This window comes from Pyrus communis, chromosome 7 (assembly GCF_041283825.1).
Source record: "Pyrus communis isolate YQ-2024b chromosome 7, ASM4128382v1, whole genome shotgun sequence".
Taxonomy (NCBI): Eukaryota; Viridiplantae; Streptophyta; class Magnoliopsida; order Rosales; family Rosaceae; genus Pyrus; species Pyrus communis.
The window spans coordinates 16,626,213-16,639,785 of NC_142571.1; the positions used below are offsets into that span (position 1 = coordinate 16,626,213).

The following is a 13,573-nucleotide window of genomic DNA, read 5'->3' on the forward strand; positions in this document are numbered from 1 at the left end:
TATGAATTTTCAGATGTCAGGATAAATGAATTAAAGAATATCAAAAAATAAAAATTAACAAAGGATGTGTGGGAGGTAAAAATGAGTGTATGAGAGGTAAAAAAAAGTGTGTGAATAACAATACCGTAGTGATATTCCATTGTAAGACTTAGCATACTCCCCCATCCCTTAATGCAGTTATAATTGTTTTGTAAAAAATACAAAAAACAAAAACAAAAAAAACAACGAAGGGTATAATTGTAACTGGAAAACAAAGAAACTGGGACCAATTTTCTTGAGTCCAGCAGCACCACGACTCCGTCAAAGCTCTCAGCTTTGTGATCTGAAAGCTTATACCAAACCTTGATTTGTTCAAGTCGGCAGCAACTCCAGATCCTCCGCACTTCTCTCACTCATCTCTCATCTCTCTCTCCCACTCTTGATCTAGCTACCTTTGGATTCCGTTTGGTGCTGCCGATCTGCAGGTAAAGCTTCAATTTCCACATATAGTTTCCAATTTTTCACGATTTCTGGAATTTGGGTTTTGAACAATGGAAATATTGCTGAGTTCTTATAATTATGTGCAAATTACTGGTGATTTGGACTGGTGCCTGGCAGAACACTATCATTTGTGATTCACATACTTGCTAGTCTTAGAGGAACTTAGAATCCCATCTTATATAATCTAGGCCTTACGCGGTTTTGTGGAAATCCACTGTACGGAAGCATGAGTGTGTGATTACGCGAAGAGGATTAACATGATGATAGTAAGCAACGATGACAACTTGGGTTTTCTTTCTCCCATTAGTGCCGTGTTTACTTTCATTACATGGAATGGGGGAAGTCATGAATCGACTAAGGAAAAGAAGGAGTGGTACGGATCAACTAGCACTCCCTAGTTGATCTGATTGCTGATTTTTCAGGAATTGGATTATGGATTTTATTGTGGAACGCGTGAATACAGAGGAAGTTCGGAATGTGAATAATTGTTTGTGCAAGTGATATGCTAAGTTAAGTTCATCTAAACTATGGGATGGGGATTCAACTTGGGTGCAGAGGAGGGAGCACACTGCTCTTGGCTACGCCTAGCTCTGCAAGATTTGGAATAATTTCAATACCCATTCCATGTAAGTAAACATGTCATAAAGGAAGGGGTAAGGTAGGATGGTAGCTATCAATTTGAATATCTTGTGGTGAAATGTATATTATTATTGGATTCCTCTATATATCCTCCCATTTTGGAAAATCAATAATTTCGGTTGAATCTCTATGATTTCTTGAAATATTGGATATAACTATGCAGGAAATTTCATTAAATTTATTTGTCTTACAGAAGTAATAACCCAAACAACATGAGCACAATGGCCGCAGCGACGACTTCACAGCTCTCATGCTTCTCTGCCATGAATTGCCAGCTCCACCTCTTGAGACGTGCACTCCTTTGCCCAACCACTGCTCATCCCAAGTCTTTGTCGCTTGTTATCATGAGTCTTGAAGGTGGTTCCAAGACCAAGACTAATTTGAGTTACACAAGCGATGCATCAAAAGCAAAGTCGGATCCCATTTTAGATGATGAACTTGTTGCTCAGCCGAAGAGAGCAGCCAAGATTCATGATTTCTGTTTTGGGATTCCATTTGGCGGGATTGTTCTAGGTAGTGGACTTACTGGATTTATCTTTTCCAGAAATCCTGCCACTTTGAGCTCTGGTGTGCTGTTTGGTGGGGCATTGCTAGCCCTTAGCACCTTTAGCTTAAAGATCTGGAGGCAGGGAAAGTCCAGTTTACCGTTCATTCTAGGACAAGCAACTTTGGCGGCAGTCCTCCTGTGGAATAACTTTCAGACTTACGCATTGACGAAGAAAGTATTTCCAACAGGCTGCTATGCTGCCATTAGTGCTGCAATGTTATGCTTCTATTCATATGTCGTCCTCAGTGGAGGAAACCCGCCACCAAAGAAGTTGAGGCCATCTGCAAGTGCTGCATCGTTATAGAAACTACCCGAAACGCCTCATTAGGTATTGAGGTTATAAACTTTTGTATGGTGGAATTTTGCATTATGTATACGAATTATAGATGTTTTCTCATGAATAAGTAAGTTTTAACTTTGGTCAAGCAGGAGGCTTGAAATGTTTCCACCAAAATTTTGTGCAAATCCGCTTCCAGAATTGATTTTAAGGTGAGTGATAGAGTAATTCAGTGGCTGATGGGCTTTGATCTTGTACTGACCTTTATATCCCAAACAGTTGAATTCTTTTTCTAGAATATGTGTAAACTTATTTTCACAGGATAATTCACCTACAACAAAATTACATCTGGATTTTTTTTTATACAACGTATTAAGGGGTGGGGGAGTAAATTGGTATTGAACTCACTGCTCATGAGACTCAAACCTAAAACCTCTCACTTACATGTAAAAGAGAAATTACTAAACATTAGTACTAAGTGGCAAAGTACCTCCGAAATAAATAATCGCAAGTTGTGTTCATTTGATTTGAGTGGACCACCACACCTCCACTAACTTTTCCTTTGGGTTATTGTGAAACTCAATCCATGATTCCTACTAGCAGTGGCAAATTCAAGATTTGAACATCAGGTGGTCCTAATTAAGGCACATTAGATGCTAGTTGGACGGCGAACTGAGACTTATGCATCTAAATGGGGTCTAGGCAAACTACCGAATTTAAGTAAGCTGACTCTATATCATATAAATAAGTGTCCTGTTAGATCCCACATCGCCTAGGGGAGAGGATCCTTTATACCTTATATGTACATGTCCACCCCTATATAGCACGAGGTCTTTTGGGAGCTCACTGGCTTTGGAGTTCATCGGAACTTCGAAGTTAAGCAAATTCGAGCGAGAGCAATTAGGAAATTCTCGTGTGAGTTCCTAAAAACAAAACCGTGAGGGCGTGGTTGAGGGCGTGGTTGAGGGCCAAAGCGGACAATATTGTGCTTCGGCGGAGTCGAGCTCGAGATGTGGTGGAGCCTGGGTTGGGCTATGACAATTTGGTATCAGAGCCAATCCTTGCCCTGAAGTATGCCGACGACGACGTTGGGCCCTAAGGGGGGTGGATTGTTAGATCCCACATCGCCCAGGGAAGAGGATCCTCTATGCCTTATGTGTACATGCCCACCTCCATATAGCATGAGGTCTTTTGGGAACTCACTGGCTTTGGAGTTCATCAGAACTCCAAAGTTAAGCGAATTCGCGTGAGAGCAATCTTAGGATGAGTGACCCATTGGGAAGTTCTCGTCTGAGTTCACAGAAATAGAATCGTGAGGGCGGGTCGAGGCCCAAAGTGAACAATATCGTGCTACGGCATAGTTAAGCCCGAGATGTGGTGGAGCCCGGATCAGGATGTGACATGTCTATTTACAATGAAAAAATATATACATACTTGGAGGGCAACATATAATATTCTCAAGAGATCCGAAAGTTACCAAAAAACCCCGACCCAACTCATGCACGGCCCAAATCGAATAAAACCCGCCCCAACCTCTCGAAATGAAGCAAACTCAATTCACGTCTCTCTCCCCCTCGTCTTTCGGCGAAAGAAAAACTCTCCGATTATTTCTACAGCGAGAGAAGAAAAGCTTCGTTGCCGCTGACAATCGCAACCCTTTCGGTACGTCCATTTTTCCTTAGGGTTTTTCAATTTGTTTTTTTATTGTTTGGATTCTTATCGATTTTATTCGTTGTCGAATATTTTACCCAGTTTTGGGATTTTAACTTTGAGAGGTTGAAGATTTCGATTTTCTTAATTTTTGGGTCGTTTCTGGTTTCTTGTTGGATTATTTTCTCAATCTTTTTTTACTCTCTAGTTAAACATGATTTGATATCCAGAAATTTGTAGTGTAATTTTTGTTGCCGATCTGCAAGTAAGCGTTCATGAAATCCACTTGTGTGATTTTCTTAATTTTGGGGCCAAGCATGGAAATATTACTGAATTGTTGAAATTTATGTGGTAAATTATTTTTGTTTGGCGTTTTTTTCAGACAAATTTTGGGGATATTTGGTGTAATACAATGGATTTTGATGTTTCTGTTATTCTGATTTTGCAGTGAAGCAATGGCAACACTGGACTCAGATGTTCCGATGATTCCCGCAGGCGAGGGTTCGAGCAGTGCAGGTCCTTCTTCGACCAAGAAGCCCAAGCGATTCGAGATCAAGAAGTGGAATGCTGTTGCTCTCTGGGCTTGGGGTAACGACTCTAAACCCTAACCCTAGTTCCTCTGGTTTGTTTGGAGTTTAATTTTGATTAATATGGTGTTTAAGTAGGTCACTGATGTTGTTTCGCCTTCTTGTGTGCAGATATTGTGGTTGATAACTGTGCCATTTGCAGGAATCATATCATGGATCTCTGTGAGCTTTTTGCTTTACTTTTTCATAGTTTGAATCTATTGTCTTGATGTCAGTCCTTTTCATATATTGATTGTTATTTTTTGTTTCGTCGTGAATAGGCATTGAGTGCCAAGCAAACCAGGCAAGTGCCACAAGCGAGGAGTGCACGGTTGCTTGGGGTAATCTTCTGCCTTCAAACCCTAGTTTTCTTAAGTTAATGCATATGCTATAGTTTAAGTCGGGTACTGATTTTTTTTTACCTTAAGTTAATGTATATGTCCTTGATATAGACTCTGATTCCCACCATTTGTATTGGGTGCATGGATGATATGTCACCGTTGATAAGTATCTTATAAGTTCACTAGCATTTAATATTTTCAGTTATTAAAACATTGTCAATTTTTATGGATATCTGATTGTTTCTTATTTTTTTCTCCATGTTTCTACCCCCAATACAATTTGCATAATTGGGAAGCATGTTCTTTGTATTTTTTATCTTTGAAGTCTAATAGGGAAGGATAAGAGCTCTGTCTTAAGATCATGCAAAGATGAAGGCTGACACTTTTCTAGGCATGGTTGGTGCTTTTGTTAGGTGCTTAGATATAAAGAAACAAACGTGGAAACTCCTAGTTTTATTGGAAGGAAGATTCTTGTCTAATCAAAGGAAAAACAAAAGAGTTTGTTGAAGTGGCTTTGCGGAACTGCACATCATAATATCTCTAGGACTAGCTTGCTGAATTTATTTTTAGGCATTCTATGTGCCTTCAAAGCTTGTAGTTTATCATCTTTAGGACCACTACACAATTCATTCACCTTAAGACGTTTGTTTGAAGCTGGCCTATTATGTCATATGTGACCTTACTGGCTAGTGCTTTAAATGGGTGTTCGTAGTGATGATTTCTCATATGGGCACTTTGGTTAGCGTTTCTTATGGTTCTGAAAATAGTAAATTAGACATATTATCAGCATCTTTGTCTAAACGTCTTCTTTTTCTTTTTCTTTTTCTCATCTCTGTAGGGGTTTGTAACCATGCATTCCACTTCCACTGCATAAGCCGATGGCTCAAGACTCGACAAGTGTGCCCATTGGGTAAGATTTTTGCCTTACTCATCCCGTGCCTGTTCTTATATTACATATTTGCCTGTCTTTATGGGACGACGTCTTCTTTTCTTACTTTGGTTGTGGTTTTCTTGTTAATTCAGATAACAGCGAGTGGGAGTTTCAGAAGTATGGTCACTAGCACCTTAATGTGGCGGGTTGAACGTTCTGTGCACTTGCACCACCCGCACTATCAAGGAGGGTCTCCTCATCCCCTCGTGTCCATCTTTAGTCATGCTTAATTTGTTATACTTTGTACCTTGTTATTTCAACTGTGCCGGTATATTTTTTTGTTAAGCATTCGGGTGCTCAAGTGTCTGATCTTGGATTGGATTTGTTAAAGCATTCAACTACAAATTTTCAACTGTATGTCTTTTGTAGGCGTGGCTTTCTTTTGGATTAGCAGGTGTATGGTTTTCTCGTTGTGATGTTTTTCATCTGTAAAATTGGTTTCCATAACATTCGTAAGTATATGTGCTCTCGGGGGCCAAAGATGGTCTCTTTCCTACCCGTAAGGACCTGGCTTGAATTGTGCTTGGGTTGTAATCGATGGAGCAAAGAATCGACGACACGGACATCTTTCAATCGAGCCAAGTTTGAATTATAACGTAACACACTTGATACAGCCAAATGACACATTCGTCGGTATTTAAGAAACACAACAAAATACATGTTTACCTACAAGAAATGTCAAACTGTAACAAGTATTACTACTTGCGGCACCCGTCTTATGATCCCGACATGTAGGTATACCTTGTCTGAGCTCCGATAAGAAGCTCGACAAGTTTGGCTGCACAAACCAAAGATTTTGTATTTCAAGTATCAGATTATGTTTACCTCAAATACTCAGCTCGGAAAAGAAGCGAGACAACATAAAATGTAAACCAACCTGTTAGAAACCCAACAATAGGTACAGGTTCCAACACTTTCTCAGCGCTTTCGAGTTTTTGCCTGAAACGTTTGACAACAAAAATCACACCACAATGATTTATTCTTAGAAAAACTTGCAAACTATCACTAAATTCAACTCTTGAGTAGTGGCATAGCACCTTACTAACGCCCACCCCCTACTTTAAATTTTCAATTTTTGCAAATTACTCGAGACAACCCCGTAAAAAATTGAATTGCCCAAATGCCACCAAAACTGCTAATTGACACTGCCATCTCTCACGAACAAAAAGTATAGAAATTAGGGTTACTTTGGGTATTTAACTGGTAGATGTTCGAACAGGGGTTTGAAACCAAACTCCTACTCAAGAGGGTAGATGGGGCGATTCAAGTGAGATCCAATGTAGATCCAACTTTCTATTCACTCGTAGGATCCAGGCGGTCTTGAAGTGCTTTTTCTTGGAAAACAGATTGAGAGGGTAGGAAAACAAGGTGGTGGGGTTAGTTGTTCTAGGGTGGCAATAGCGCCAGTCATTACTTACAACTAGATATTGAAATTCACTATTACCTGGTATACTTGCTAAAAAATGGATCTCTCATGAGGTACAGTGCCCATAACAGCTTTCGTCTTTTAACCTGAATCCATGCCAGTATATAAAGAGAACCATTCAGCACCGAATCTCAAAGAAAACCGATTACTACACTTTCTTAAAAGGTCGATAAGATGAGTTCTCAAAATTGAGAAGGTAAGTGTTGGGAACCCTAACCTCGTTCTTTTCAGCGACAGAAAGATGAAAGTGCTGCTCTTTTGTACCATCCCTGGATGATTCAATTCGTGAAAGAATGCCCATCCCAGTGAAGTCAACAGCCAGAGAAAGAAACCAAGGAATCCATGAGCGAACTCCATACTTTCGAATAAATAACACATAGATAAGTGGTCTTGTTATAAATAGAGCTTCCCCAAACACATAAAAAGCCCCTCGAAGACTTTTTTCGGACAATAAGGTGGATAGGGTCAACTTCTCAACCACTGGAGCTGTAAGAAACAACATCTATATTGAAACTCGTCTAACTTGTACTTACATACGCTAATCAATAAATAAATTTTATACGAATAGTTACTTGGAGGCTCCATAATTGCTTGCTGGTGTTGAACCCTACGTAACCATACTGGTTCCGAAACCATCCTAGCATTTTCTCCAAATCTATTCAATGTGGATAGTGCTCTTCCTTCTAAATTGCATGAGTACTGTCCATGATTATTTCTTAAGTAACCAGGCCCAAGCTGCAATCCAGGCTTCGTAAAACCACCTATGTTACGTTGAGGAGTTGAAGCTTCCACATGCATTTCATCATTTGGTGTCTCTCCACCATGCAGCAGCATCTTATATCCATTATTGCGGAACAAAGCTAACCTAACTAGCACCCTGATGGATAATGAAATCCACAATGAGGCAACAGACAGAATCCTGTATGCAACAAATTCTTGAAAAACGAGTGACTTATGGCAAATAATAACTGGTCCTTACTTCATAGCCTCCGTAATAGCAATGAAATTCCATTTTTTTTCATCACCAAAATACTGTTGACCCACAACTTCAACCAACGTTTCCAAATCTTTCAGTGCAGATATACACAACGCATACGGAAAAGAGTAACCCTCAGTAGAGCCAACATGCATTGAAGTAGGAGATGTAGCAATTATATGTTCATTGATAGCAGTTGTTATTCCCAACAGAGTAGTTACTGCAGAAAACATATTAAAAAAATATTAACAATTTTTGTATTGCATGATATATACAGTCACAGAGATATAGTGAGGGAAAGAGACTTACAAAACGGTTTCAGATATTAGTTATCAAGCTATTCAATTGAAAAGATAAATGTTGGACAAATTGAACATGCTATTCCAACTTTAATATAATTGAAAACTTTTAAATGTACATTTCGATTCACTTGTTTTTTAATTCTGTAACTTTCCTTTGTTTTCTTATAAACCAAAATTACTTTCGTAAAATGTACAATTACTCCAGAGAGAACCACATGATCACTAACAGACGCAAAAGAATCCCTGCCAACTTCTAAGCTATAACAAGACGTAGCCAAATGTTACCAAAATTTCAAAAAACCTGCTTCTGGTCCTATCTCCGATTCAGAAAACCGTTCAGGTAGAAGCCACGTGAGCCCCTGTACAAAGTTTTGAACATCCAGTTAAAATAACAAAAATTGAAGGCCAGTCATTCCATGCATTTTCACCAATTATGAGTTACGATTACTGATAAAGTTGAAGAAGAAAACCAAAAACGGACTAACAGAAAAATATGAGTTTGTGACTTTGTGAGTATATTTCTTAATAATGAGTTATATATTACTCCGAGAATCCGAAAAGTATATCCATATGCAGTGCTAATATATAAGTACACAATTATAAATGTCAAATGTCAACAGCCATATGTCTATCAAAAAGGAAGAAATAAACTGTCAACAGAATATCAGCTAACACATAGCTCGAATTCAAATTTATAACACTATCAAGATTCCATTTTTATCAGAATTTCACCATTTTTAAGTTCATTGGAAACAACCAAATAGCATAAATAATCCAATTAACATGAAAAAAAGCACAAATTATCATAAAAATTGGTAATCATCAACAAATAAGGTGACAAAATTTAGAGAAACTGAGAGATCTCACATTGGCCAGAGACTCCAAGGAGTGCACATAGTCCCTGTTCTCCCTAACCCATTTCTTATAGGCCTCCATAGATTCAAAGACTGCCTTTTCCCAGCAACACAGCCCAAAACTTCCCTCAGAAAACCCTCCTACTCAGTTTTTGCGCGACTCGGACGAGACCCAGAATTCCAGAGAGGCAAAAGGAGAGGCCCTTTTGGATAATTTGGCTGTGGATTTTCTCGGCTGCTGAAATGCTGATGGTGAAGAAGTTGCAGAACGCAGTGAGTGACGGTTCGATGAGCGGTGGATTTCGGTTTTGCGCTGGATATAGTATTTTAACCTGGACCGTTGATTTGCCCAGATTTGTGATGCTGATGGGGTTCAAAATAGTGGACGGTGAAGATCTCGAGTCTGTTCCACTTCTATGGCTGAGATCTTGGGAGCGATCAAGATTCTATAAGGTGGCAGAGCAAATGATCAAATAAATTGGATATGGTTTTTGCTCACCCCCAATGTTTTTTGAAGGATAGGATCATAGGATCTAGGTGATCAGACGGATATAAAAAAAGTAGGTGATGCCTCTTTGATTTTAGGTAGGGGTGGGCACGGTGCGGTTCGGTGCGGTTCCACCCCTAAATTGGAACCGAAACCGAAATATATTAACGGTTCGATTCGGTGCGGTTCCACTTAAATTTATGACTAGAACATTACGGTTCGGTCTACACCGGTTCCGATTCGGTTCTTGTCGGTTTACGGTTCCTAATAATAAATTATTTGAACACCAAATCATTATGCATTCAAATACATCTTCTAAAACTGATTACATAAAGTTGCATACAACACATCTTTTTTAATGCAAATGTCTTTGGTAGTGGCACCAAGTCAACAAAAAGAGACAACTAAAATACATATGCACTGGTCAATCAGTCAACAAACAAAAAAATGATGAAACAAAAAAATGATGAAACAAATTGCAAGTTTTCAGACTTTAGAGAGCAAGCAAGAAGCAGCAGCTCCTGTGCACAATTTTTCAACCTATTATACCATGACATGTGTGTGTATATATAATTTATTTATTTATTATTAATAAAACGGTTCGGTTCGGTTCGGCCGGTTCTTGGTCATTCGAAACCGGAACCGGAACCGGTTTGAACGGTTCGGTTCGGTTTTTCACTCAAAATTGACTTTTCCGGTCAACACGGTTTTTTCGGTTTTTTTTCTTACGGTTCGATGCGGTTTTGCGGTTTAGCGGTTTTTATGCCCACCCCTAATTTTAGGGAGGTGCACGCTTTTTTTTATTTTTTTTTATTTTATTATTTTTAAAAAAATTTTTTTTTAAAGAAAGAAGATTAAATTAAGGAGAAACCTTGAAGACACTCAAGTTTAAGAAATAGTGATAATATCAATGTTCAGTTTTAGAAATAGTGTAGTAGCCATGTTTATTTTTAGAAATAATGCACTACCCGTGTTTAGTTTCAAAAATAGTGCACTACTCGTGTTTAGTTTCAGAAATAGTGCAGTAACCGTGTTTAATTTCAGAAATAGTGTAGTACTCATGTTTAGTTTCAAAATGGTGTAGTATTCGTGTTTAGTTTTAGAACTAGTATAGTATTCATGTTAGTTTCAGAAATAGTACATTCCATAAATAGTGTGGTACCGTGTTCATGTTCACAAATAGTATATTACCAGTGTTTAGTTTCAGAAATAGTACATTCCATAAATAGTGTAGTACCGTGTTCATGTTCATAAATAGTATATTACCAGTGTTTAGTTTCAGAAATAGTCTGTTTCATAAATAGTGTATTACCCGTATTCAGTTTTCAGAAATAGTTTGTATTCAGTTTTAGAAATAGTGATAATACTAGTATTTAGTTTCAGAAATAGTGTAATATTTGTGTTCAGTTTAAATAATAGTAATAATATCAGTATTTAGTTTAAAAAATAATGATAATACCGTATTTAGTTCTAAAAGTAGTGAATGTTTGGTAGTATTTTCATTTGATTGTCACGTTTCACTCTAATTGAATATTTTGTATAATAAGGCCCCCACATAAGCTTTGCTTATATATTTTTTCATATATTGAGGGCACCAATCGAACAAAAAAAATATTTGTTCACCCAAAATTGCACATATTCTTGGTTCAATAATATAATTTCTTCCTAATTCAAACTACTAGCCACTGGTCAAGAGACCCTTCTCAATTTAATTCCTCTCATTTCGCTTACTAGTTTATAAACTAGTAAATGAGCAATTCTTACATCTCATTTTAGTTCCTCTAATTTCATTTACAAATTTTTATGCACGCCATAAATGTGGTTGAAGCTACTCTCAAGTTTCATCACCCCAAAATTAAAAGACATAACCTGGGCCAATTAAAAGATATAATCAATTGTCATTCGGTACTACGATCTGGTGGTATTTCTCTTCATTTGGAAGTGAAAGGTCTTTGGTTTGAATCTCGTGGATGACGAATTCGATACCAAATTAGGCTACCCATTGCGTAGCTTAGCCGAACTCCCCCTTCTTTTAGTGTAAAAATATCGATATACTCAATAACAAAACATAATCAATTCAATTTTAATTATATATGATTAATGTTCAGCAAGTAAAAGAGTATATGGCTATGGAGACAAAGGAGGAATATGTAACCGAGCTTGATTGGCTTCGTCAGTCCAATTTAATTAGTATAAATATCATATAAGATGGGAAGGAAAGGACTTCTCACATGTCACATCACACACATTCAAACCAAAAAATTGCAAACTTTCTACTGCCTCGACGAGCCACGTGTATTTCTACTTCCTCCATCAATTCCCATTAGATTTCATCATTAAAATAATTTAAAGAAAATAAAATTTAATATAAAATAATATTTTCTCTCTCTTCATCTACCTTTCTCGCTCTCAAAATATCATGAATTGAGAAGACTTTTTGATGGTTGACGGACAAATCGAGAGGAATTGGACAGACGGACGAAATTGAGCTTCCGTCAGGGGCATAGGCTGGAAAGAAAAAACAATTGTTTTGCACGTAAGCTTGTTTTCTACTTATGAGTTTTGGTTTTTGTTCTTATTACATTGTATTGTGTCATTTTCATTAAATTTTGGGTTTTGGTATGTTTATAGTATTTATCACTGCCGGTGTTGGCATTGTCATTGAGATTGTGATCAACGTTATCCTCATCTCTATTATTGTATCATGTGATTCATGTCGTTCATGCAACTTACTGAAAATGAAATATTTGCTGGTACATATGAATGCTTCGTATGGATGTAATTTATTTATTAATTTGTGCGTTCACTTATTTTCATATCTGCATTTTTAAATTTAATTTTAGTGGTGTCTGTTTCATTTTTATTTATTAGTTTTGCATAACTTGTTCGTAAAATTTAAATAACATTTGTAGGGATATATGAGGCAACGTCTTTGGAACGTGGTAGAAAAGATTATTTTCGAACTTCAGATCCATCAAATGGGATGCTAGGGGACCAAATTCAGATGTCTTCGCTTCCAACTTGATTTATGTTTGCGTCCGGATTACAAGGTTGGAATTATCGTTTGGTTACAAATTTTTCATCTTTATTTGCTATAACTCATAAAATTTATTGCAAATTGTAGTCTTGAAACTAATAGGCATATTGATGATGTTCATTCCAGTTATGTGAGGATCTACAGATTTTAGCAGAATTTTGAATCCTGGCCCTTCATATGTATATATCAGAACACGTGATTTCTTGGTAAAATCAACATCCCACCCGAAAAACCAGCACTGAGATACACACTAAGGCGCACAATATTGTCAGCAAAGTTTCTCTTTTATTAGTATTTCATGATAAAACCAATATTTTAGAAGTAGCAGATAGCTATTTTGCATTTGCTGAATAGTGTCAAATCAAATGGGTTGGAAATACCGTCCCTACCAAAAGTAGTGTACAAAATTTCTCATCTCGTCTCAGATTCGTGTTTTATTTGTGAGTTAATGTACATCAGTAGCAAGTTCGTCGGCAGCAAGTTGCTGGACAAATGTTGGTCCATTAGTCAGATGCTAGAAAACCAAAACCAGGAGGAGGGAAATATACTCGTTGCAAAACAATACGCAAACTCTGGATTGTTGAAATGATCGGAAACTCCCGAGAAATTTGTTGGTTGTCGATCTTGATGTGGTATGTCGGGGGATCTGGCAGTGTTGAATCTGTTGAATCCATTACCAATCAGAAACGTGCTGTACAGTTCGAACTGGCGATAATTTACCATCTGTTGAAGAAATATACTTGTACTGACTTTTCAGGAATTTTATGACTCCATCTTCTCTCTTACACATTCGTTTTTAGTCATGAGATTTTCGTCCAATGTCTGTACCCTGAGAAATTTTGCTTGCTTCGTTTACTGTCAAGGGTGAGAAAAATTTAGGTGGACGAATATTTGGAAAATTGGTGCAATAACTTACAAAAAGAAAATAAAATGGTTGAAAAAGTTGTATTCTTTTCAGGGTTAAGTACAAATAACTAACCAACGTTTAGGGTAATTCCAAATTGGTTTTAATCTTTTAAAATATTTCAAATAACTGCATAATGTTTTACGAGTAGGACAT

The 13,573-nt window shown here is 37.5% G+C and overlaps 3 protein-coding genes and 1 long non-coding RNA gene across 7 annotated transcripts; 3 read left to right on the forward strand and 1 right to left on the reverse strand.

The window, feature by feature from the left end:
• Nucleotides 1–328: 328 nt before the first annotated feature.
• LOC137735189 (protein FATTY ACID EXPORT 1, chloroplastic) lies at nucleotides 329–2,288 on the forward strand. Of its 3 annotated transcripts, XM_088696309.1 has the most exons (3): nucleotides 329–464; nucleotides 1,313–1,994; nucleotides 2,096–2,288. In XM_088696309.1, exon 2 carries the CDS (start codon nucleotides 1,332–1,334, stop codon nucleotides 1,968–1,970), a length of 639 nt encoding a protein of 212 aa, XP_088552435.1. In that variant the 5' UTR covers nucleotides 329–464; nucleotides 1,313–1,331; the 3' UTR covers nucleotides 1,971–1,994; nucleotides 2,096–2,288. The 3 variants fall into 3 exon arrangements, with proteins under 3 accessions (XP_088552435.1, XP_068330689.2, XP_088552436.1); XM_068474588.2 differs by lacking the exon at nucleotides 2,096–2,288 and having other exon boundaries at nucleotides 1,313–2,091; XM_088696310.1 differs by lacking the exons at nucleotides 329–464; nucleotides 2,096–2,288 and adding an exon at nucleotides 967–1,106 and having other exon boundaries at nucleotides 1,313–2,091.
• Nucleotides 2,289–3,467: 1,179 nt separating this feature from the next.
• On the forward strand, nucleotides 3,468–5,788 carry LOC137734081 (RING-box protein 1a). The gene is made up of 6 exons (XM_068473353.2): nucleotides 3,468–3,605; nucleotides 4,042–4,181; nucleotides 4,292–4,342; nucleotides 4,441–4,500; nucleotides 5,339–5,410; nucleotides 5,524–5,788. The coding sequence occupies exons 2-6, from the start codon at nucleotides 4,049–4,051 to the stop codon at nucleotides 5,559–5,561; spliced, it is 354 nt and encodes a 117-aa protein (XP_068329454.1). The 5' UTR covers nucleotides 3,468–3,605; nucleotides 4,042–4,048; the 3' UTR covers nucleotides 5,562–5,788.
• Nucleotides 5,789–5,996: 208 nt separating this feature from the next.
• Nucleotides 5,997–9,279, reverse strand: LOC137734080 (peroxisome biogenesis protein 16). 2 transcript variants are annotated; one of them, XM_068473351.2, is made up of 8 exons: nucleotides 9,003–9,279; nucleotides 8,437–8,494; nucleotides 7,837–8,053; nucleotides 7,430–7,734; nucleotides 7,075–7,343; nucleotides 6,876–6,943; nucleotides 6,309–6,370; nucleotides 5,997–6,209 (listed from the first exon to the last, which is right to left on the reverse strand). In XM_068473351.2, the coding sequence occupies exons 1-8, from the start codon at nucleotides 9,069–9,071 to the stop codon at nucleotides 6,148–6,150; spliced, it is 1,110 nt and encodes a 369-aa protein (XP_068329452.2). In that variant the 5' UTR covers nucleotides 9,072–9,279; the 3' UTR covers nucleotides 5,997–6,147. The 2 variants fall into 2 exon arrangements, with proteins under 2 accessions (XP_068329452.2, XP_068329453.2); XM_068473352.2 differs by having other exon boundaries at nucleotides 8,421–8,494.
• Nucleotides 9,280–12,374: 3,095 nt separating this feature from the next.
• Nucleotides 12,375–13,298, forward strand: LOC148695775 (uncharacterized). Its single transcript, XR_015964910.1, has 2 exons — nucleotides 12,375–12,526; nucleotides 12,973–13,298. It is a non-coding gene; the product is annotated as an uncharacterized LOC148695775 (long non-coding RNA).
• Nucleotides 13,299–13,573: the final 275 nt, after the last annotated feature.